The sequence below is a fragment of the Gymnoscopelus microlampas genome, assembly GCF_963454915.1.
Source record: "Gymnoscopelus microlampas genome assembly, chromosome: 3".
In the NCBI taxonomy this organism is placed as follows: domain Eukaryota; kingdom Metazoa; phylum Chordata; class Actinopteri; order Myctophiformes; family Myctophidae; genus Gymnoscopelus; species Gymnoscopelus microlampas.
Window position 1 is genome coordinate 22,125,995 of NC_139940.1, and position 23,473 is coordinate 22,149,467.

General features: G+C 42.2%; 1 protein-coding gene across 2 annotated transcripts in view; it reads left to right on the plus strand.

The window, feature by feature from the left end:
* dgkb (diacylglycerol kinase, beta) overlaps window positions 1–23,473 on the plus strand; it is a gene marked incomplete at both ends in the record, with an annotated part of 72,780 nt that overhangs the window by 18,609 nt on the left and 30,698 nt on the right. For both annotated transcript variants that reach the window (XM_084052860.1, XM_084052861.1), the window contains 11 exons: window positions 1,206–1,325; window positions 3,983–4,100; window positions 4,550–4,638; window positions 4,993–5,109; window positions 5,395–5,493; window positions 6,002–6,103; window positions 6,948–7,021; window positions 7,825–7,899; window positions 9,366–9,451; window positions 12,334–12,423; window positions 13,050–13,210. In XM_084052860.1, coding sequence (XP_083908986.1) covers window positions 1,206–1,325; window positions 3,983–4,100; window positions 4,550–4,638; window positions 4,993–5,109; window positions 5,395–5,493; window positions 6,002–6,103; window positions 6,948–7,021; window positions 7,825–7,899; window positions 9,366–9,451; window positions 12,334–12,423; window positions 13,050–13,210 — 1,131 coding nt within the window. The remainder of the gene's footprint in view (window positions 1–1,205; window positions 1,326–3,982; window positions 4,101–4,549; window positions 4,639–4,992; window positions 5,110–5,394; window positions 5,494–6,001; window positions 6,104–6,947; window positions 7,022–7,824; window positions 7,900–9,365; window positions 9,452–12,333; window positions 12,424–13,049; window positions 13,211–23,473) is intronic.

The following is a 23,473-nucleotide window of genomic DNA, read 5'->3' on the forward strand; positions in this document are numbered from 1 at the left end:
ATACAGTCCAGTCAAAACATTTCTGCACTCTTTTTCTCCTGTCTCTACACACATCAACTTCCTGCTACTTGAACAGCACCCCTAGCTGGTACCAGCACCGCATCTCCCTCTCTCCTTCTCCTCCTCCCATCTCTAACACACCATCAACTACCTGAACAGCGTCCCTAGCTGGACAAACACAGATGTCTTCACCAGCCCACGACTTTGAAAATATAAGTTTAATATCCACTGCTCTTAACAGAAACATTACAATGAAACTCTCATAATTATACATACATAATTATCTATGTTGTGGGCATTTAAATATGACACTGTGGAATCTTTATATAAATAAGTACATGGGGGCATCGCCACCATCTTAGAGACACGAGGGCACTCACGGCATCGGAAAGTGAAGCCTGTCGTACTTGACCAAGCGCCCGGATTTGACAAATTGGCACGAGAATGTGATGACCAGGAAACTAGTGGGAACCTTGTAGTATCAGACATAAAAATGTACATGGGACAATATGTATGCAGCAGAGGATAGGATTTGAAGAAATGCTCATTGTTTACAGATTGACTCGATTTTTGTTAGAGCTGTTGTCATTTGAGTTGGTGTTAATGGTTTAACGTTTTTGCACACAGTCAGTTAAGGCTGTAATTTGTATACTGTATATATATATTTTTTACCTGTGTATACTGCATACATACTGTACATAGCTGTATTCAGGACAGGTATGTGATGCCTACTTTGCTCTTTTGTTTGATAAAGGTGATTGTGGACAGTGTTCTGTGAGACCATATGGGCTGGGCGCCAAGAAAGAGCAATAAAAGCAATCAATCCATCAAAATAGAAAATAAATAGTTGTAGCAGTGTTAGTAAAAGAATAGTAGGAGCAGCAGCATGGTGTGAATAGAGTGAGAGTCATGTGCCTGTCATCACAATAGACAGCACAGCAGTACTACTGGGTGTACCTCGCCTCTTAATCTTGTGTATTTCTAATGGGAGAAGAGTGGGTGTAGGTGTTAAAAGATGCCTAATTTACATTTTATCTTGTAGTCAGAACTATTGTTGATGTTTTTGTTGTGCAGTCTATTCAAACTGCTGGTGAATAATCTGAGGTGTGACAGTTCACTATTGAGTCAAGAAACTTCATACATTGCATGCATATTACCAATGCCTCGGTTTCATCCGTTTCCCTTCCCATCATGACCTGCTGTAGATCCTCCAGGAAATGATGCACGAGATTGACTATGACCATGATGGTACGGTGTCCCTAGAGGAGTGGATTCAGGGTGGCATGACCACCATCCCACTACTGGTACTACTGGGTCTGGAGACGGTGAGTTGAGCCTAATTTATACTTTGTCGTGCAAGATTGTCCCACCAAGGTTATTAGTTAACCCAGGGGTCTTCAACAGGGGGTCCGGGACCCCTAGGGGGTCCTCAGAGCAACTACAGGGGGTCCGCCAAATCTTTGTGTGACATTTCTTTCTTTTACCGTAACCACTTGAACCCTAGCATCCCCTTTTTCTGAGGAGAACTTTAGCCAAAAATAGCAGATCTACAAGCTCTCAACGCCTCGCAGCTTTAGGTGTAGAGGGAAAAAAGAGCAGACTAAGTAAAAAAAATCTGAAACACAATTTTATACAATATAGAGTAGGGGGTCCCTGCTTTATCTCTCTCTCAGCTAGGGGGTCCTTGGCCTGAAAAGGTTGAAGACCCCTGAGTTAACCCATCCAATCCGGGAACGCATCTGTGTCATTTTAAGATTTATTTGGCTATTCAAAAATAGCAGATATACAAGCTCATAGCGTGGCATAGAGTGCCGCGCTATGAGCTTGTAGATCTGCTACTTTTGAAAAAGATTCGTGAACATGTGTGCAAATCTTTGAATATGTATACATTTTTTACTCAAATGTTTGGTTCTTGGGGTCTCTGAAACTAAATATTTTGAGATGGGGTGGTCCGCGGACAAATGCATATCATTTTGGGTGGTCCTTGACATGAAAAAGTTTGAGAACCACTGATATAGCAACATCAACACTGATATTTTTTCCCCAAAACAACTGTTAGGATTTAGAAGATATAATATATAATCAAAGATTTGACAATTTTTCATGATAAAAAAAAACTGATCTACAAGCTCATAGGGCAGCACATCCTATTGGGTGGTCCTTGACAGTTGGGATGAGATACTCTGTCCCATCCATTCAATTTGTTTTTGTTGTTTTGCTCTCTACATTTGCTTTAACTTTTGTACGATGATGTGCAACCTAAAGGCCAAGCTAAATGTTCAGAGAAGGAATTGCTGTCTATCTTAATGGTTAAGATTTGATTATGCAGCTAAAAAAACATTCTGTAAAAAAAAAAAGTCTATAGTCTTGAAAAGGCAATAAAGCCTAACTTCAGACAAACTCACACAGAGTAGGGAAGTAAATTAAAAAGCCTTGGGCAACTTGGGCATATCAAAGTAATAAACCACAGTGTCTTCCTCGAGGCCATGCTGGAAATCTCATGGACGATCTGTCTAGGTGTCCCAGACTCTAGGACAGTGCTTCTCAAACTTTTGTGTGCCAATGACACCCAAATTGATATGTTATTTGGCCGCGGACATCAATATGAAAGTATTTTGTGCAAAGGACCCCATACAAGATTTGTGATGTAAAGCTCCAACGCCTTGTTTACCCTGTGGCCTCTGGAGAGAGGGCCCTCTAGTGGATGTATTGAACAATGCTGAAATGAAGTGTAGTGTCAACTGAATTCCCCACATTCGAGTCACCTTACCTAATAGATTGCATATTGTGGATGAGTGGCAGTGTTGGAAGAAGTACTCTGACTTTTTACTCAAGTAGAATATCTATATCACAATTTAGAAATGCTCAAGTTACAAGTAAAAGGCCTGTATTAAAACATGTACTTGAATTACAGTACAAAAGTATTGGTATCAAAAATAGCAGATCTATAACGCGTCACATCGCTATGCATTGTGAGCTTGTAGATCGTCTATTTTCGAATAGCCAAAGTATATACAATAGGGCTTAAGTGGTTAATGTAATAATCTAAATCTGCAAAATAACTTGTAGCTAAAGCTGTCAAATAATTGTAATGGAGTAGAAAATGGAAATACTCAAGTGAAGTAAAAGTACCACAAAACTTTACTGAGTGCAGTACTTGAGTAAGTGTCCATAGTTACTTTCCACCACTGGTCAGTGTTAGCCAAAAAAGGTTAGAGAGGTGGGTTGGCCACCAATTCCATGGTTGCTTATTGGATTGAATCCCCAGCCTGACATGAAATATGTGAGGGGAAATGAATGGATAACACCCTCTCTTCTACTCAGCTACTGCCCATAAGCTCTTAGCACTTACAGTAGTAGGTTGTACAAGGTATGAATGTGTGAAATTGCAACTGAGTGTGAAGTAAGTTGAAAACGTGTGCTCAGGATCATCCTTGTGAATGTAGCAACTATTAACAACTTAGAACAAAGTATTAATCATATGAAACACATTGTCAGTTTTATGTTGACGTCTTAGACATCCATTTTCGTATTGTATCTAGTTCACAGACTGATCAAACGCTACCACTGCTATTATATTATCCACTAGATGGAGCCATCTAATCATCCTCCGTCTAGCGCTGGTGGTCTCCTGAGTATTGTTGGTTACACTCACTATAGAGTAGATGATAGAACCTTTTATTTAGGTTGTGTTCTTTACTGTATGTATGTATGTATGTATGTATGTATGTATGTATGTATGTATGTATGTATGTATGTATCGTATATATAAAAGTAAAGTGACAACTTTTTCACAATTTTTGATTTATTTCAATCATGTTTTATATTATGTTTTTGTTGCTCTAACCAATCAGTCGGCAGAAAAGGAAGATTAAATAAGCAAGTTACAATTGCAAGTTATCCAAAATGACTTAATATGTGAATGAAGAAATTAGTGAATTATTAAATCAATTAGTCAAACCTTCAGTCATTCTCCCTCCAGAATGTGAAAGACGATGGACAGCATGTATGGAGATTGAAGCACTTCAACAAGCCAGCCTACTGTAACCTGTGTCTTAACATGCTGATCGGCTTGGGGAAGCAGGGACTCTGCTGTTCTTGTGAGTAACCGTTTAGAGCTGCCACTATGGGCCAACTGTGCCGTATAATGCCACTGTCACCAGTCAGTCATTCACATGACGGCCACACTCGGGGTGTGGAAAATATCCCCCCCCCCCCCACCCCCACCCCCTGAGTATGACGTAAGAGCAAAATGGACCAACATTGTTAATTACTAGGCTTCATTCTGCAAGCTAAAGTTTACAGCTCCTGTAATGTTATCACTACATGAGTGCCACTTGTAGTATGTGTAAAGCATACATACAAGACCGCAAGGACCTTTTTGAACGGACCTTTTAGACAAAGTATTTTAAATGTAACTGTGCTGTTTTACATTTTTGGCTAATAAAATATTCAGTCAATCAAAAAACATTAGATTGGAATAGTAACTACGCATACTTGAGGCTTGTCCTTTCCTTATGCTCACTGTGAACTTTCTTCTTTTCCACAGTCTGCAAGTACACAGTCCACGAGCGTTGTGTGGCTCGCGCACCGCCATCTTGCATCAAAACCTATGTCAAGTCGAAGAAAAACACAGAGGTGTGGCAATTGGAGTGTTTACCAATCGGCACGCTTAGAACAGCAGTGCTCCATGCAGCTTTAACTAAGGGCTTCTCTTCATCTAATGGAATTAAAACAACTTGAGCTGCTACTAAGCATTGCTAATTACAGGATAATCCTGCCATAAAGATGTGCACAATACACAAACAGTTTCTTTCTTTCTTTCTTTCTGTCTTTCTTTCTTTCTTTCTTTCTTTCTTTCTTTCTTTCTTTCTTTCTTTCTGTCTGTCTTGCAGTTGTCTTTATTTTTGTGCCTATGCTAGATGCTTCTCCTTTAACCTCTTTTTACCCGTTTGCTTTCTCTCCATGATGATGGTCTCCCTGTCTCTGCAGGTGATGCACCATTTCTGGGTGGAGGGGAACTGCCCCACCAGGTGTGACAAGTGTCACAAAACTATTAAGTGTTACCAGGGCCTGACTGGGCTGCACTGTGTCTGGTGCCAAATCACGGTATGATGCCACCTAGGGAGAAGCAGCCACCTCCTCATTATTTCCCCTACTGTTCCTTGTTGTTTCTGGTTTCTGTTTTTTTTTCTTTTTTTGCACCTCTCAAGTCATTCCACCAATTTACACCCAAGAAACACTTGTTTGCAGTCAGCAGGAAAAGTAAAATACACTTATTGCGTCGTCATGACGTAATGCAAATAATTCCTGTGAATGTACCTGAAAGTGTACAGTCGGAACACAGTGTTATTGATGAGAGTTGGCTGTTAATAACTTTTGTCACCTCTTCAGCTCCATAATAAGTGTGCCTCCCATGTGAAGCCTGAGTGTGACTGTGGACCCCTGAAAGATCACATCCTACCCCCCAACACGATCTGTCCCGTCGTTCTGGTGAGTTCACCTCACACCTCTGCTATCATTCCTAACATAAGTTAACCACTCAAACCCTCTAGACTTAGTAAACTGGACCTCGATCTGTTCCGCTCTGTACTTGGACCGCTTCTACACCAAACCTCTTCACAGCAACACGCTGTGAGCTTGTAGATCTGCTATTTTTGGCTAGTGTTCCCTCCAGGATACGGATGCTGGGGCTCAAGTGCTTAACCTGTCTGTATTCTATCTGTATTTACATTTTTTAAATATATATATATATTTTTTTTTTACATTTCTCTGCAGAGTAAAATCCCCAATTTTGTGAATGTAAAAATGGGGCCAAAATATTTCTGCTGTGTACCTCTCATATTTTAGGGCCCACTTCCACAACTTTTCATTCTCTTCATGTTACCACTACAGCAGTACCCTTTCTGACCTGAGTTTTGTCTCCATACAATTTCCAAAATAATCCATCAGTATTTTATTCACACTGCACTTCAAGATACCGTTTGCCCTTTGACCCCAGGAACGTCAGTCAACATTGAGGAAAGACTCCAAATCCAGCCAGTCGAGCCGAGGGAAGATGCAGAGGGCCAACTCAGTCACAGTGGATGGTCAAGGGCTGCAGGTGACAGTCAGCTTTCAAACTGTATAAATGGTTACACAATGTGGAGATTAATGTCACAAATGGCTGACATACCTGTGCAATCATTGCACACTTACGTACCTATTACAGCTGGCCTCAGGGTTTAACACTACAGCCCTTGTTTGTCTTCAGCGTGTACATACAACAAAGTCCAGTTCAGTCGGATCATTACTAATATCTGTCAGCACAGCACACCGGCGATGGAAACCCGCCGCCCTCTGTGGCGACAGCTCGTCTGTACGTGGCTGCGAGAGAAACACAATGAATCACATCCCAGTCACATCCATCTCTGCCGCTCGCCGGCTAACCAGTGTAATAATCAGGATTATCATTTATAATTACAGGAAGTAATGGATCATTCCTGACTGGACAGGGAGCTCATTAATTCACCCTTGGCCTGCTGGGGTAGCAGACAGGGGGAGTTAAGCGCTTCATCTGTGTCAGGGAGTGCACCAGAAAACACACAGCTGAAGCAAGGCGAGTGGTTGCACTCTACGACAGGGAGAACAGTTCAAACAGGTCTGCCGGGTTAGAGCTTGTTTACACTGCGTGTTGTGGGTCCCGCTTCCAGCTCTTCTCTCACCGTCGTCCTACTGTTGTAGCTACTGGGAAGGCCTCTGTCACATGACAGATAGATGGCCTGATTCTTTATGTGAGAGAGACATTTCCTATAAAATGTTGCTGGTTGTAATGGATTAGCAACAGTTGTGGAAGTGCTCTGCAATTTTAATGATATTTTTGGATATGTCACGATGGAAATGTCCTCTCCGGGCGAATTCTCAGTGTCTCAAATAGCTATGCCTTTGTGTTGCTGTCTCCTATTCAGATCACAACAATAGAGGGCACTCATCCTCTGCTGGTGTTTGTCAATCCAAAGAGCGGAGGGAAGCAGGGAGAAAGGTAAGTGCACAATCTCACCATGCTCTTCCAGAGGCCTCTAAAGTCTGACGGTACTTTTTGTTGGGACAGAGAGAGCATGCAGTATAGCAGCGTGGTCCCTGACTGCCAAGTGCTCGAGGCTTACTTAGTCAAATAAAAACACAATAACATTTACTTAATGCACCGGCCACCTTGACGACAGGCCGCCGCCCCTTCTGACACCCACCGCGCTGTCACATGTCTGGCTCGCACTAGCCGTAAAGACAGACCCCCCCTACTTCTTTAACCCAGGGCTAATTGGGTTATTACTGAAACATATTCATTCACTCCTTATTACACCAGGCCTCATTTGTTTAAATTATGAGATCAAAATATGACTTGAGCCAGTTGATGTAATGAAATTGAAATTAAAATGAATTAGTCTTTCTAATGGCTTCTCCTCAAGGGGACTTTCGCTATATGTCCCATCCTGCTGCCCAGTCCACTGCCGTGTCACAATGTAATTGGACATTTTGTTGGTTGTCTGCGCTACTACGACAGAAAGTGACACCACCATGAACCAAGGCCTTGTGTATGACATTTTGAATCAAGTGCACAGGTAAAAGTTATAAATGTATGAATAGATCTTTACTAGTAGATGATTGCTATCATACATGACTGGAAATTAATTGGTGTCAGAGTTACTAAGACAACATGTTATGTCTTATGTGCAGTATGAGGTTATGTTTATTATCACAACAGATATGTGTGGATGAGCGTGATGTGTTTCACTGATGGCTTAAACCTGTTTCTTCTGTTTCTCCTGTGCATTCTCTCTTCTTCAGGATTTATAGAAAGTTTCAGTATCTTTTGAACCCAAGACAAGTGTACAACCTGGCCAAGAATGGACCAATGCCGGGGTAATCTCTCTTTACAGCTGCTTCCTATACCACATACTGAAAGAGTGAGAACCACATTGTCTAGTGATCTGTTGTTGACGAACACGTTAATGTATTCTGCGGTTGCACACACATAATGACTGGGATCACATGCAAGAGTGGTCTTAGAATTAGTCCCTTCCCTCAATCCCCTCACATAATAGAGACACAGTTAAGGTGGGACCACACATAACAAATATTGGAGATATCATGGTGGAGCCTTCGGCTGTGTCAATATGCATATGCGTGTGTGTAGATGGAGGGATGTGAGTGCAGATGATTGACAGACAGAGAGGGATAACATTCTTATCTTACCACGTGTGATCACGCATACTAACAACAGCATCTTGTTGCATCGGTGCGAGCAACACTGGGTTTTTCTATTGAGAACTGTTCACGTTTGTGATTAAGAAAGTGGATGGATCATTTACATGCATAAGACTCCTTCACTTTTGCATCGGCATCCACCGCTGTTTGAAAAGTGAAGTGGCTGCTTCTCTGCCGTGCCGTGATGTTGTTTGATTTTCATTATGGTTTAAAACAGAATCTTTTTGCCTCATCAAGTATGAACAGCAAGTGCAGGAACAAAGCCTCGATGAGACTTTGAGTCTGCACACAGTGGCATGGTGGCCTTTATTTTCACCTTGTCGGACATATTGCTTCTTTTACATGTATCTGCATGTGGCTGGAAGGCTCACCTGTATTGCAAAGACTTGGACATGCTGCACTTAGAAGAACCCGGTCTTGGGTTGAGAGCATTCCAGATGACCCTGCACGGCAGTAACCTTGTTAATATTTTGTCAAGTGTGCGTAATACAGTGTGCATTAGCAAGGTGACGGGTCACCACTGGACACTGCCGGCCGAGGCAGCCGCACACACTGCTGTCAATTAGCTGCCTTGCTAACATAATTATGCCAAATTAAGTGTTTGTTTCTTGGTATTTAAATATCCCCAAAGTTGCCTTTCATGTTTGCGGCCGTCTGTTTTGCGTCTAACATCGTTTGCAGTCCCAGTTGGAGAGTAATTGAGCGAATCATTTATCCGTCATACGAGACTTGGAGGCTGGCTCATTCAGTTACGGCTTTGTTATTGTGAAGGAACGGAAGAGTTGGACTGAACATTGCCTGTCATGATCCAATTAGCTGTTGAACAGGCAGGCTAGCTCACTGAATGAATGACTGTCAGTGCGACATGTGTTATTTTGTGAGATTAGAGGGGGGCTTGTAGAGAAGCTGTACACTGTAGCGATGGCTGAATAGAGGACAGGACAATTATGTGTTGTACTTATATGGGTGATCAATAGAAAATCATTATAACGGCATATAATTCATAAGGTTAACAATAATAATGATATAATCATCACTGTCATGGCACTTAATACTTGCAACATAAGGAGTAATTCCAGGTTGTCGCGTTGGGCTGAAGTGTTGACTTTTTGTCTCAATAGGTTGAATTTCTTCAGAGATGTTCCTGATTTCAGGGTGCTGGCCTGTGGTGGGGACGGAACAGTGGGCTGGATTCTGGACTTCATAGGTACAAACTAGACTTCATACTGTAGGTACAAACTAGACTTCATACTGTAGGTACAAACTAGATACTGTATAAACTAGACTTCATAGTGTAGGTACAAACTAGATTTCATGTAGGTATAAATGAAGCATAGCGTTAGTTCATGCAGGACACGGAAGTCTTGCACGCCTCAGCTGTAATCGGCTGTCAGTCAGCTGATGTGAACATCAGCCTAGCCTCCTATTCCCCATTCACAGCTCTGCTGGTCGTTACGTCACACATTCATACTCCAATCAGAGCTCACGCCTTAACAAGGAGGTGAAAGGGCCTCTCTGTGTGGAGTTTGCATGTTCTCCCTGTGTCCCCAAGGGTAGGTACCCTGTCAAAAACATGCAGTAATCCTGGTCTCTATACTGCCTCCCCCTGGTCAGCCGGGGCGCCTGATGGAGGGGAAAGGAAATGGTTGGAATAACGTGTTCCTTCCACGCGCTATGTCCAACCAGGGAAACTCCCCCCCTGTCGGGTGATAAGAAGGCTTGTTAGCTCTCATGCATTGAAGGAGGCATGAATGAGCTCGGCTCTGGGCTCTCCCTAGGCTGGCAGAGGGAGTGTAGCGCCCAGGATTACTTAGACAATTGGCACTGGGTGGAAAAATGGGGTTGCACAATCGTGGGATAAAAAAATGAGAAAAATAAGTTCCTTTAAATACGGCTTTGCATTCACTAGGTAGGTCTCTGCTTGTCTTGCTGCCTGCTTCACTGCTGCTTAGCTGCCACCTCCACCCCAGCCTGCACCTTTTGATCAGAGTTTGGCATACTAGTGGCTAGACTTAAACTGTAGGTACATATAAACTAGACTTAAACTGTAGTTATAAACTAGACTTAAACTGTAGGTATGAACTAGACTTCAGGTACAAACTAGAGTGTTTTTGTCAGATGTAAATTTGATATATTGTGTGTAGTGAAACTAAATGTATTATAGTGCTTTTGAATGTATAGTATGGGCTGGAACATTTGGTTATTTGCCTGTGACTTGCTGTCCTATCTCTACCCACCTCCATCCAAGGATCACATTAAGCCTTTTTTGTGTTATCCTTGACATTTGCTGAAAAGGTGTACATGGCTTCATCATGGCTTAGGGTGTACATGTATTTACCTTTTTTTTCCCTGTATAATTGTGAAATGTCTTTCAATCAATCAATCAATCATCTGCTGGACATTTAATTATACTTTTAAGACAAGTTATGAATGCTTTGAAATCAGTCTCACACATATTTCCTTTCAATATAAAGTCACTTATATACTGTGTGTGTGCGTGTGCGTGCATGCGTGCGTACACAATATATATCTAACTATATAAATGGCGAGCGACTTCCGCACCCTCGGTGCGACACCCCACAGCTCTGTTATCGAATAAACAACGCACCGCCAGACCACATGTCGCCAACTGACTCGCCACGGCGGCCGCGCTGAATTTACGCGTCGCGTAGGGGACATCTCATTGCTCACTACACCTTTTCCACCGCGCAACATAATTAATTCTACTCACCAAATGTCGGACAAAACGGAAGGGGAGGCAGCTTCGTACCGTTTACCGTGCACACCACCGACACCGCACGGCGACGGGTTTCGCCGAAACAACACGAGCGGCCGCCATTGCACTCTGCCCATGTCCTCCACAACACCACACACACAGCTCCTTTGCTTCAACCCCCCCCCCCCTTCTTACGTACCTCCTTTGTTCCACCCAGGCCGTTACTTTCACTTCACTCATGTCTCGATCACAATATGTCCGTCCTTCACGTGCCATGTTCATCCCAAACACAAAAACAAACAGCCACGGCCAGTCGGCTACAGCACAGCACGCTGCCCAGGGTAATCTGGTAAACAAACCTGCCTAGGTTCATGACACCACAGGACTCGACAGTGATGTCATCATTATGCAACCCGGAAGTACAAATACCAAGGATAGGTCAGTGATGTCAGTCGGGTTGCCAAGTTTGCTGCCAGGTTTTAAAAAACAAGCGACAGAAACAAGCAAACCGTGCATGAAAAAAAAAAAAATGCCGAAGGGGTCCGCCATGTTCCAGGGGTGTCCCCGGGGGTCCCAACACTCACAGGGGTCGGCGGACCACCAGGGGGTCCGCGGACCACCAAAGTAACAATCACTATTAACATTTTTTCCAATTTTTTTTTTTTTTTTTTTTTTTTTTTTCCTTTTGGACACTTTTACTCCGGCGATTTGGGTACCCCAATATACACGCACCCACGCTGGGCCCCGTGCGCGGCTGGGGTTGAGGGGGGCGTAGCCCCCCGAAACTCTAGTGGATATATATATAGCGTGTATGTGTGGACAAAATCACAAACTCATTTTATCATCTCCCTCTCAGTCCAATTTCACATTGTAGTAAAAGAATGACATTGCAGTTCCTTTTTCTTCTTCATTTGGGAAATTGTATTTGTTTCATTAGTTTTGCTCGGCTGCAGTCTAGTTATTTTGGCCGAAATAGTAAAACATGTTTGGTTCATATATAAACACTTTCATTACGTGCATCCAAGGCTCCGTATTCAGGGGAGGTAAAATAGGATGATTACGTGAGTTGGAAAACAGCATATTAGTCATCATTTGAAAAAAGAAATCACCTGCCAGAGTTCTATTTGGACTTGAAGACCTGTTACTTGTTCGACCTTTCAAAAATTGCCTCAATTTTTATCAATCAAAACAAAGAGAGGTAATAACCTTCTGGCCAAATGTGTCTCTTGAAATAGACAGAACAACTAGACATTCATATTGACTTAGTAGTTTAGCAACCGGTTCTGCAAAATGGATTTGTGTTTTTGTTTACGGTATGCGATGCTCAAGTCTCGTGGAATTGTTTTGTCGTGATGTCTGTCTTGCTGCTCCAGATAAGGCCAACCTGGACCGGAACCCCCCTGTGTGTGTACTTCCCCTTGGCACAGGCAACGACCTGGCAAGATGTCTGCGCTGGGGAGGAGGTACGTGACATTGGCAAAGCATTCACAGGAAGTGTCGAAGTGTAATGTTGAAATAATATACATTTCTTCAATTATATATATATATCTGCTGTATATATGAATAACAGAGGAGTTCTATTACAAAGATGTCCCTTTAAACAAAAACAAACAAACCAAAAATATCCATCAATTTATCTTAAAGATACACAGCATGCATGCCTCATATGTCATTTTGTCAATGCAAGGAGTTGAATTACCTACTGCCCTATAAAACGTGCCATCATTAATTTTGTTTCATCGTTTTGCTTTCAGGCAATTTCACGTCACATTTGTCAACAGGTGGAACTCTCTTCAAATATAGAACACTGTCACATTAAAGGCCAATTACTAGATCATTCTAAATGATTGTTTCCATCAGTGTGTACACTACATCACTGTATGCAAGGTCCTATGCTGTATTAGTCATCATAGTAGCTCAGTGGGAAGAGCAGGATGCTGTCACTGCCAGGGTTAGGGTCCCATGCTGAAAATATCATGGCGTTATGAAGCACATTATAAGGCACACATATGTTAGGTTAGACATATTTGATTCACATGTATATCTACATATTTTAAAATGTTTATTGTTATGCATCTGTTTATTTGAGGCTATGAGGGTGAGAGCCTACTGAAGATTCTTCGGGACATTGAGCACAGCACGGATGTGATGCTGGATCGCTGGAGAATTGACTTTACACACACAGACAAGGAGGAGCGTGGCGACCCTGTGCCTTACAGCATCATCAACAACTATTTTTCCATTGGAGTGGTGAGTTAGTCAGTCTGTTATATACTGTGTACCGCTGGGACAATGTGATTTATTTCATATTTATTTTGATTATAACAAAAGCAAATAAACAGTGATGTACTGTACCTAGGCTGGCATTCTAATAGGGAGGCCGTGTTCATGTGGTTAATCAAGGCATGGATTTAACCCATTCAAACCGGTAAAGCATCTGTGTCAATTAATACTTTGGCTATTCAAAAATATACAATCTCATAGCGCGTCACTTCGCGTCATTTGTGCAAATCTTTGAATATATACATTTATTAAGGAGAACATTTTTAACTCAAATCTTTGCTTCTGGGGGTACCTGGAACAGCATATTTTGAGATAGCGGTCCTCAAAAGCGGTTCTCAAAAGTTTGAGAACCACTGATATAAGCAACATATGATTTTTCAGAAAACTGTTAGGATTTAGAAGACATTTGTAGAATCGGCTTCAGGTCTTAATGGGTTAAGAAACCGTACATGATACATAACTAGGAGTGATGACATGATCTATACAGCAAGGGCTTTTATTTACTTCTCTTATTAAGCTGTCAATGAGATGCGTTTAAGTCTCATTCACCTCTGATTGATGAAAGCACCCTAAAGTGGACGCGCTTTGCATTGTGCCTTCCACGCTATCAGCGCTGCACGCAGGCCCCTCCCTGACTATCTCCACGATAATAACACTGATTACACATAGCTCGTGTCAGCCATTACTGATAAATGTCAAGGGAAATATGGTAATTGACATTTGCAGGTGGGGGAGGTAGGGGACATCTCCATATTGTGACATTCGTGCATTGCAGGGAAATAAGTGACACATGTCCTTACAAATGCTAGTCGAATAACACAGACAGCCGTGGGCCGTAATGATGATATTAGAGGATATTAGAGGACAGGTCTTGTTAACATTGTGATAGAGGAAAATAATGGCTGTTATAGTCTGCCAATGATAATGAACATGCAGTATGGGCATGTGTATAGCAGAAAGGGTTCTACTTCAAAATAAATCTCAGAATAGGCAAAGCTACTATGTGAATGACTACCCGGTCTACATGTCAATCATTATAAACTTATGAGAAATTACAAAATATTTTAAGGCATAAATATGCCATAAATATGCCAGTTATTTTAATTATTATTTAATGCCATAGAATGACTTGCATGGATTTGCTATATTTTAGGTACTTACTCAATGCTCTCATCTATAGCAATCTTATGGCTGCATGTTGTTGTTATTGAATGTCATCTGCTCATCTCCTATCTTGTACACAGAAATATCTTTTACTATAAACCACGAGGCAGTATTTGTACTACACATTTTTTGAAAAGACCTATTGCGCTGCCCAAAATTGGCTTATATTGCACTGATCAGAGAAATGGTCACCGAGTTATGGCCATTTGAAGTGTTAAACACTGCTGTAGTGCACCATATGTGTGAAATTTTGTTTTTTCGTGACTATTTTCATGACAGACCGGTGTAAGGGGGCCCCCTCAACCGGACCATCTCTCCCCCTAAGTCAAGACTGCCAGTTAAAAAAAAAAACCTTCTGGTACTTTTTAATTAATAGTGTTTCGGCGTCAAGCCTTCCTCGGCATGTTAAAAAAGTGGTCAGTGGTGTTTTGTGTACCAGGAGGGACTGATAGACAGACAGACATGACAAGGACTTCAGCTGCTGTCGGTAAAAATTAATAAAAATCGCCCCCCGTACTTACGCATCCGCCACCCCACCGTTGTCGGCTAGCGCCGGGCCTGTGGCAGACCCCTGAACAGTGTTTGTGCCAAGTTTAACCCTCCCCACACAGGTTCCCTCCCACGAACGAATACTAAATAATCAATTGGAACACAGTTCTATCTTTTTTAATGGTTTTGGACATACAGTACAATGTTTCCTCCTGACAGAGACGACATGTAGTGAAGTGAAGACTTTGACGAAATTAGAATTAGAATTAGTCATAGTGAGCTTGACCTTTGGCCACCAAATTCTAAGCAATTCGTCCTTGAGTGGATGTTTGTGCCAGATGTAATACAATTCCCTCAGTAGTGTGTGTGTGTGTGTGTGTGTGTGTGTGTGTGTGTGTGTGTGTGTGTGTGTGTGCGCCTGCCTCCCTGCCTGCCTGCCTGCCTGCCTGTCTGTCTGTCTGTCTGTCTGTATTGATAACATCCGCTGCTGTTGCAGCATCAATATGATGTCACTATTGCCCAAATTCTACATTGCTCCAGTCCAGACTGGCCTTCAAGTACTCTAACGGGTACTGCAATAGTATAGTAGTACTGTATATATAATGAAGGTCACAGGGACCTTGACCTTTGATTGACCACCACATTCTAATCAGTATATCTTTGAGTTTGATCTTTGTGGATGTTTCCTGAGATATCGCATTCACAAGGTTAGGACGGGCGGACGGACGGATGTGAACGTTCGGACCACCCAAACTCATGATACCTCCAGCCACAACTGTGGCCCGCGAAGGCAAAATAAATGATTCAAATCATGTGGATCTAGGGGTCCATATGGGAATGGCGTGGCTCACATGTGACCAGCCTGTGATGTCAGTCATTTATGACATATCTGATGTATTCCGGCCAATCAGTTAAGCCGATGGGTCAGGTTAGCCAATCAGGGATTTATACTGACTTAGCGGTACAAACGTGCTGTGGCGCTCAGCCAATCCCTGAAGCTGATGGTTTGGTTTGGCCAATCAGGGAAGACAATTCATACAGCAACCTCTCCTGAACACCCGATTTCTGTGTCTTTCTCAGACCTGCAGGCTGAAAGATACATTTGTCCGTGTTTTTTTGGTTCCCAGAAACCGTTGGTCATCTCAGGTCATATGACACACACACACACACACACACACACACACACACACACACACACACACACACACACACACACACACACACACACACACACACACACACCATCTTTTAGACGCCACACCATACAAAAATCTTCGTCTTTTGAAACAGGGAATCATTGACACCAGTGAATTTCTCCTTGCTGAATAACTATTAAAAATGAACTTTGGACTGGCTACTTACATGAAGTCATTATAACTCTATTGTCTTAGCTCTAACAATGGGATTAGTACCCAGCAGGCGTGATGATGACAAATGAAGTTGTTTGTGGAGGATTAAGAAGATTTTGAGCTCTCAATGGAATTGAGTGCGATATAATATTAATAAAAAAAACTCTGCCACAAGTCAAGCTAATAATTACCTCAGAGATTATGCAGATGAAGAGAGATTGTTTCTGTAATGACATTGTCGAAATCAAAAGATCAGCAGTAGCAACCAAAACGTTCACATGTATCGATTATTTAGGGAGTGTCATCACAAATTGTTCTCGACTTTTCACTAATTAGCACAGAATTTTGAATTGACTCGTTTTAAATTACAATGTGAAAAAAAGGTTTGGGGAGGGGGCATGCAAAGCTGACAAAGCATTGATAACTTACACCTCAAAGTCAAACCACTGGTGCCATGATGAATGGAGTGCAGCACTCACCTTACAACTTCCACTCTCCAAGCCATTTATATCTGAAAACAGATGAACCTTTCATAAAAGAGAGGCTAAACTATTTTAACCTAAAGGGCTTGATGTACTTCTTTGCACATTGTGACATTGTGCACCGAAGTAGCCGATCGATACAAATAGCTGTTCTACAAGCTCTCAATGCGTTGCACTGCAAAGCGTTGTGAGTCTTGTAGATCAGCTATTTTTGGTGCGCAACACCGTAAAAATCACCCTTAACCTCCTGCCTTAGCCCCGTCACAGCCCAGTTGGATTGAGAATTAATGGAGCCATCCCTTTGGGAGGATGTGGAAGTGACGTGAATTGTAATGATCTCAATCAGGGCTAGGGGTGAGAGACAGAACTAATCACTGTGCTAGCTCCACTACCATAATGCAGTCAGTCGCCCTAATGATCCTGGTGCTCCTGTCAAAGCCATTACTCTCCTCCTAGTGAAAGGGCACATCAAACCGCCTGGGCCACTCATAATTGGACTAAACTTTGAGCAATGAGAGGACATTACACATGTCCTGTATTAATTTGGGTGCCAGATTTTTACAATGGTAATTATTTGAGGGCAGCTAGGGGGAAAGTGAGTGAGTGAATTGACGTTGGCCCACTGCCCCAAGGGGGTCAAACAAGCTTTGAACATACGAACATGAAGGTGCTGATGGTTTATCTGCTATATGTCAATAATCAATGGTTATACCAGGGCTGAAGTCAAGAGCTGCTCACTGGCATCTGAGTCAAGACGAATACCAGAGGAGGTCAAGTCTAGATCATTTGACAGAATTTCCAATATTAGGCCTACTGTATCTGATTACTTTTCAGTCATAATGTTTCAAACAATAGTTGAATACAAACAGCATCGATATGTCTTGGCAAATACCGTATAGAGTACAGAAGTCCTGACGTCACTCGTTCATCCCCTGGTTCGTAAAGTAATTTCTCTATGGAGAATAACATTGGGTCATCTTATAGCGGTTTCACACTATGGTTCCGGGTGCGCACTCCAGACCGCTCCGTTTCCGAGTGCGCTTGGCTGGCCAGCATTCACACTGGCCAAGTCTCTAACGCGCCCGAATACACTTGCATATATACCCCCGATCCTATAGGTGGCGGCATGCACATAGTGCTTCCCCAGTGGACACAGACGTCATCAACTATGCGACAATGTTTGTGCTGGTCGCGCATAAATATAGGGTTGCCGCTGGGGAGAGAGTCAGGAGCGCACTGAGCGCATAGCGACGCGAGCGCACAGAAGTCAAGGCACAGACTGCTGTGTTGTTGGCGCGCGTGTTGTTGACAGACAACGGATGCACGCTTTTGAGAAACAACACAAATAAAACCTGGTGAAACACTTGTGTGCATTTGCGCAAGATGAGGATACAGGAAACATTCAGTCTAAATGTCCAGTTTGCTAACCTTCACAACAACTACTACTTTTGTATTTGAAACCTTACATTTCTCTAAATATTATAAACTTTCACGACAGCTTAAGTACAAAAATATATAATTTATGAAAAGGCAACTAGCCTATACAGTGAAGTCGGACTGAATGACTGAAACCTTGTATTGTGAATTGTACTTCCATGTACTGTTTCTCATGTCTTACTAAATAAAGTAACGTCTTTTCTTTTTTTACTCTCTTTGTGTGGGGATTATCTGGCACATGTATGCATCTGTTATGAAAGAGAAATTGCATCATGAGTGAAACTGCTATAGTCCATGGGAAACCATAAACCTACGTAGGCCTACATCTAAATGAGTTATATTTACTTACAAATTTCAAATTACAAAGCCTTATAAGCTATATATTTCTGGGATGCATAGTAGCTGAAACTCCACAAGATATACTATTATATATATATATATATATATATATATATATATATATATATATATATATATTGTTGCTGTCATTATATGGCCATGACACGGCCTCTCTTTCTATCTCGCGCTCTCATTCTATTTCTGTATGTAATGTTTTATATAAATAAATAAATAAGTTTTATATATAAATATTGCGGGTTTTAGCGCATCATCCCGCGGGTTCATTTGGTCATTTAATGATAAAATTAACCCGCGGGATGATGCGGTACTAAATCTTTCATCATCCCGCGGGTTCATTTTATAATTTAATGATGAAATTAACCCGCGGGATCCGGCCATGGTTGAACCCCTGTGGATTTACCTGCGACGTCTTTTTGTTGACTGTTTTTGTCGAGTTTATATACTGTCACCTATTCCAAATAGCGGGCCACTTCCGTCAAACAGTACGCTTGCTTTCACACTGCAGCGTACCGTCTCCGAGGACGCATGATTCGGATCCGAGACTGCCTCCGGAGGTGGTTTCGGGAACGGAACGGGGATCCGTTTCGGGGAACGATACGCAACGTTCACACTACCACAACATCAGCCAAGTGGCCCAGGGTGCGCACCCGGGGCCGTAGTGTGAAACCGCTATTAGAATCGTCTCATTTGTGGAATTGTGGTCCAAAAATAAACAAACTGTCTCGGTGATAATGTCAGGGAGGAGGTTCTGTAGAGTTTATGATAGTCAGTCACTTATATTTGATACAGTCTGTTTCTGGCGAAAATTTAACTAATTCGGCGTAAGTAACTTTATCGTTTTCTCACCGTCAGTTGATGCTTCATATCCATAAGAGTCAAACCGCCGGGGTCATTTGTTTATTTTTGGAACACAGTTCTTATTTTACGCGATATTAAAGACGTCAATGGGAATTCAGAATGGGGGTGGAAAACCGCAAACCAGGTAGTATGTGTAAATTACGTCAGACTTCGGTGCTCTATAAGTGTGTGGCAATCTTTTGAAATACTATGTAATAGTTAGATAGTATTAGCACTTGGAATACTGTGGCATATACATTTGGGCTGCACAATTAATTAAAAGTAATAAAAAATCTGGATTTTGGTTCGCAATTATGCGGTCTGAACAATGAATTGAAACATTTAATTTGGTCAGTTGTTGCACCTCAGAGGCACAATCAAATCACAGAGGCCATTACACATGGCATCAATACACACAGCAATGAAGACAGAAAATTATTCAAATATTTCTTTCTACCAAAAATCATCATGATATATACAGTAATATATACAGTATACAATATTAAACTAAAAATAATCAGCATCATCCATTTAGCCATAATCATGCAGCCCTTATACAAATAGTGTATCATCAATCAATGTGAGGTGACAATGCACTTTATTCATTCTTGATTCCTTGAGATACAGTAGGTGTTTACTGTTGCCCTGCTCTAGCGCCACTTGTACCGATCTGTACCGATCTTCCACACCAAAGAGAGGCAACCTCTCTTCGACTTTGCTTTCTTGTTTTCAGCTATTGCCCCGTTTGTAAGAAAATCAAGTTACAATCTCTTTCTTACATACTGTATATCCATCATCTCACCTTTCTGGCTCGCGTTGAAGCACAAGATGAGTCTGCGGGGATCTTGGAGGATTCTTTTGGTCTTCTCCTTACAGCATCTATAAAAGACATCAAGAGAGGATCCATTGATTTTCTTATTTTAATTTTTTGGCTTCTGCGATATTTTTGTACTGAGCGCTAGCAGGGGGTCCTCCCTGTGGTTGTGGTTCCAACGATACCACTCAAGCAGAGAGGGTCAAAGCAGATTGCTTCAGTGGAATGGGGAGAGGAACAAACCCAAAAAGTTTACTGCAACTCTTATTCCCACTTCTTTTTAGATACCGAGAACTTTCCTGCGGTTGTGTTTTGTTTTGCTTTTGGAACCTGTACTCTACTGTTAGTAACCCACACCATACATAAATCCCCCCCTCAGGCCACTCCTGCATTATGTTCGGCAATTTTATTTTATGTATACGTACAGTATATCTCTGCTGTCGGGCAGAAACCAGCTATGTCCAAAATATTAACTTTTCAGGAAATGAAAAAAAAAAACATGTTTTTAGAACAACACAACACTGCATCAAAGTTGGTATGGTGACTTTATACATTGTCAGATACTTGAACGTAAAATAAAATGGTAAATGGTCCATTATATATCGCTTAGATTGTGCATTACATTCAGCCATTCACACACACATTCATACACCTGTGGCAGAGGAAACCATGCAATCTACAAAGTAACTAGTAACTAAAGTTTTCAAATAATTGTAGTGGAGTAAAGGTATAATAGTTGCCTCTGAGATGTAGTGGAGTAGAAGTAAAAGTACAGAAAATTGGAAATACTCCAGTACAGTAAAAAATACCTCAACATTGTACTTAAGTACAGTACTTGAGTAAATGTACTTACCGTATTTTCCACACTATAAGGCGCATCTGAGTATAAGGCGCACCTTCAATAAATGTATTATTTTCATATATAGGGCGCACCGCATTATAAGGCGCATCCGCACTATAAGGCGCACTGACGGTGCGCACTGACGGTGCGCCCTATAGTGCGGAAACCAAGGGAACCAATATTGATACATATATAAGGCGCATCGGATTATAAGGCGCATCCGCACTATAAGGCGCACTGACGGTGCGCCTTATAGTGCGGAAAATACGGTAGTTACTTTACACCACTGGTTCAGCGTCTTGCTCAAGGACACTTCGACACTAACTCTGGGGGAGTAACTCGGGATCGAACTGGGAACCGCATCTACCGGCCACTCTACCCCTGAGCCACTGCCGCCCACGTGTCCTTATATTATCATCCCTTTACCCAAATACAGCTCAAGTGGAGTTAGGAGGTTTTTGACCATTAATCCATTAAGACCGGGAACGCGTCGGTAATTTTAAGATTTCTTTGGCTATTTTTTGAAAAATAAATAAAATAGCAGATCTACAAGCTTGTAGCGCGGCACTTGGTGCCACACTATGAGCTTGTAGATCTGCTATTTTTGAATAGCCAAAGAAATCGTAAAATGACACAGATGCGTTCCCGGATTGAATGGGATAATGTGGAGATTAACCATCTGACATGGTCATTCTAATCAATGGGGGGCAAACCACTTAACTCACCAAGTTGGAGGTGGTTTGAACGAGTGTTTTGAGGATTCAATGGAGTTAGAAGGTTTAGTCAGAAGCGCTTTGTAATACTTTTCATTGATTCAATGTTTGTAAAACCCACACACAGACGTAAAGGGTTTTCAATAGCACTGATTTATAAAAAAAAAAAGAAAAAAAAAATGGAGATGGTTTCTGCCCGACAGCAACGATATTGTATGTACAGTGTGTGTGCGTGCGTGTGCGCGTGCGTGCGTGCGTGTGTGCATGTAATGGCTCTCATTGAGCAACCAGATGCCTTCAAAACAGTTAGAGATCTAAATAAGCCGGAAGTGATATGTGTCATAAGCAACAGGCGGCAGTTGCGCAGGAGGTAAAGCGGCCGTCTGGAAACCGGAAGGTCGTCGCCTCGATCCCCGGCTTCACCTGGCTTCACGTCAAGTGTCAAGCAAGGCACTGAACCCCGTTCTGCTCCCGATGAGCAGTTAAGTTCCTTCTCACCGGCTTCGAATGCTATCAATGCATTGAATGGGAGATTATCACGTTTTATCAGACCATTGAATGGGCGAAGTAGGCGAGCTACCGTCTACCCCGCGATTTGTCAGACCATTCATTGGGCGTAATCAGGAGCTACTGACCTACCGACGGAGGCGGAGCAGTCCCCACAACAATATTTACGATTCTGTCCATATCGGTACATAACTCGAACGGCGCTGAGTAGGCACAGGCGAGGGTCGCACCGCTCCGGACGGCAACTCAGTCGCCTTAGCTCCTTCGGTGGCCCGTCGCGGGGCTCCACCTCGCCTGAGACTGCGCGCCTCCGTCATGGTCCGAAACCGAAACAACCAAAACCAAAACCGAAACTAAAGTATTTAAGTCATCTCCGTCGGTAGGTCAGTAGCTCCTGATTACGCCCACTGAATGGTCTGATAAATCGCGGGGTAGACGGTAGGTCGCCTACTTCGCCCATTCAATGGTCTGATAGAACGTGATAATCTCCCATTCTATGCATTGATAGCATCCGAATCAGGTGTCCTTCTACACTGTACCGTATGATTGCACCCACTGTTTGCGCAGCACACAAAGTGCTTTGGATAAAGGCTCTATAGAAATTCAGACCATTCATAAAAAAGCTGACCTCACAGCATAGACAGGAGGAGAGAGGAAATGCACTAGATCTGAGGATAATGTGTTATTACAATAAAATCGTTTTTTTGTGTGAGCTGCTGATAACCCCATAAATTACCCCAAGACTACACCAAGATTGACCACTGCTTTAGAAGTTCTTCAAAATGCAAATGTCCCGTATTATTGGTAATTATGATTTAAAAATGTGTGAATGATTATGAAAACATATTTTTGTTAATAATATTAATTATTAATCAGTATTCAATTCAATTCAATCTTTATTTCAGACCCAGGAGGATCCATATCACAAGAAAACAACACCACACAGTAAAAACAGAAAATAAAATAAAATAAATAAAAATAATGCAAATAGCTCACATTGTTCAGTTTCTGACATACAGACATGTGCGCCAATGGTTCCACAATCTAGAGGTGAACCTGACAGAGCTTCGTGTGGGGTCTGTTATGACAGCGATTATGTCATTTACTGACTCCGATGCTCTACACATAAACCTATACATAAGGTTGCGTAGCACAGCAGCACAGGTGGGTACCCCAACACTAACAAACATCTGGCTTGCACTGGAGCTTCTTGGAGCTCTCAGCAGCAGCCTCATGC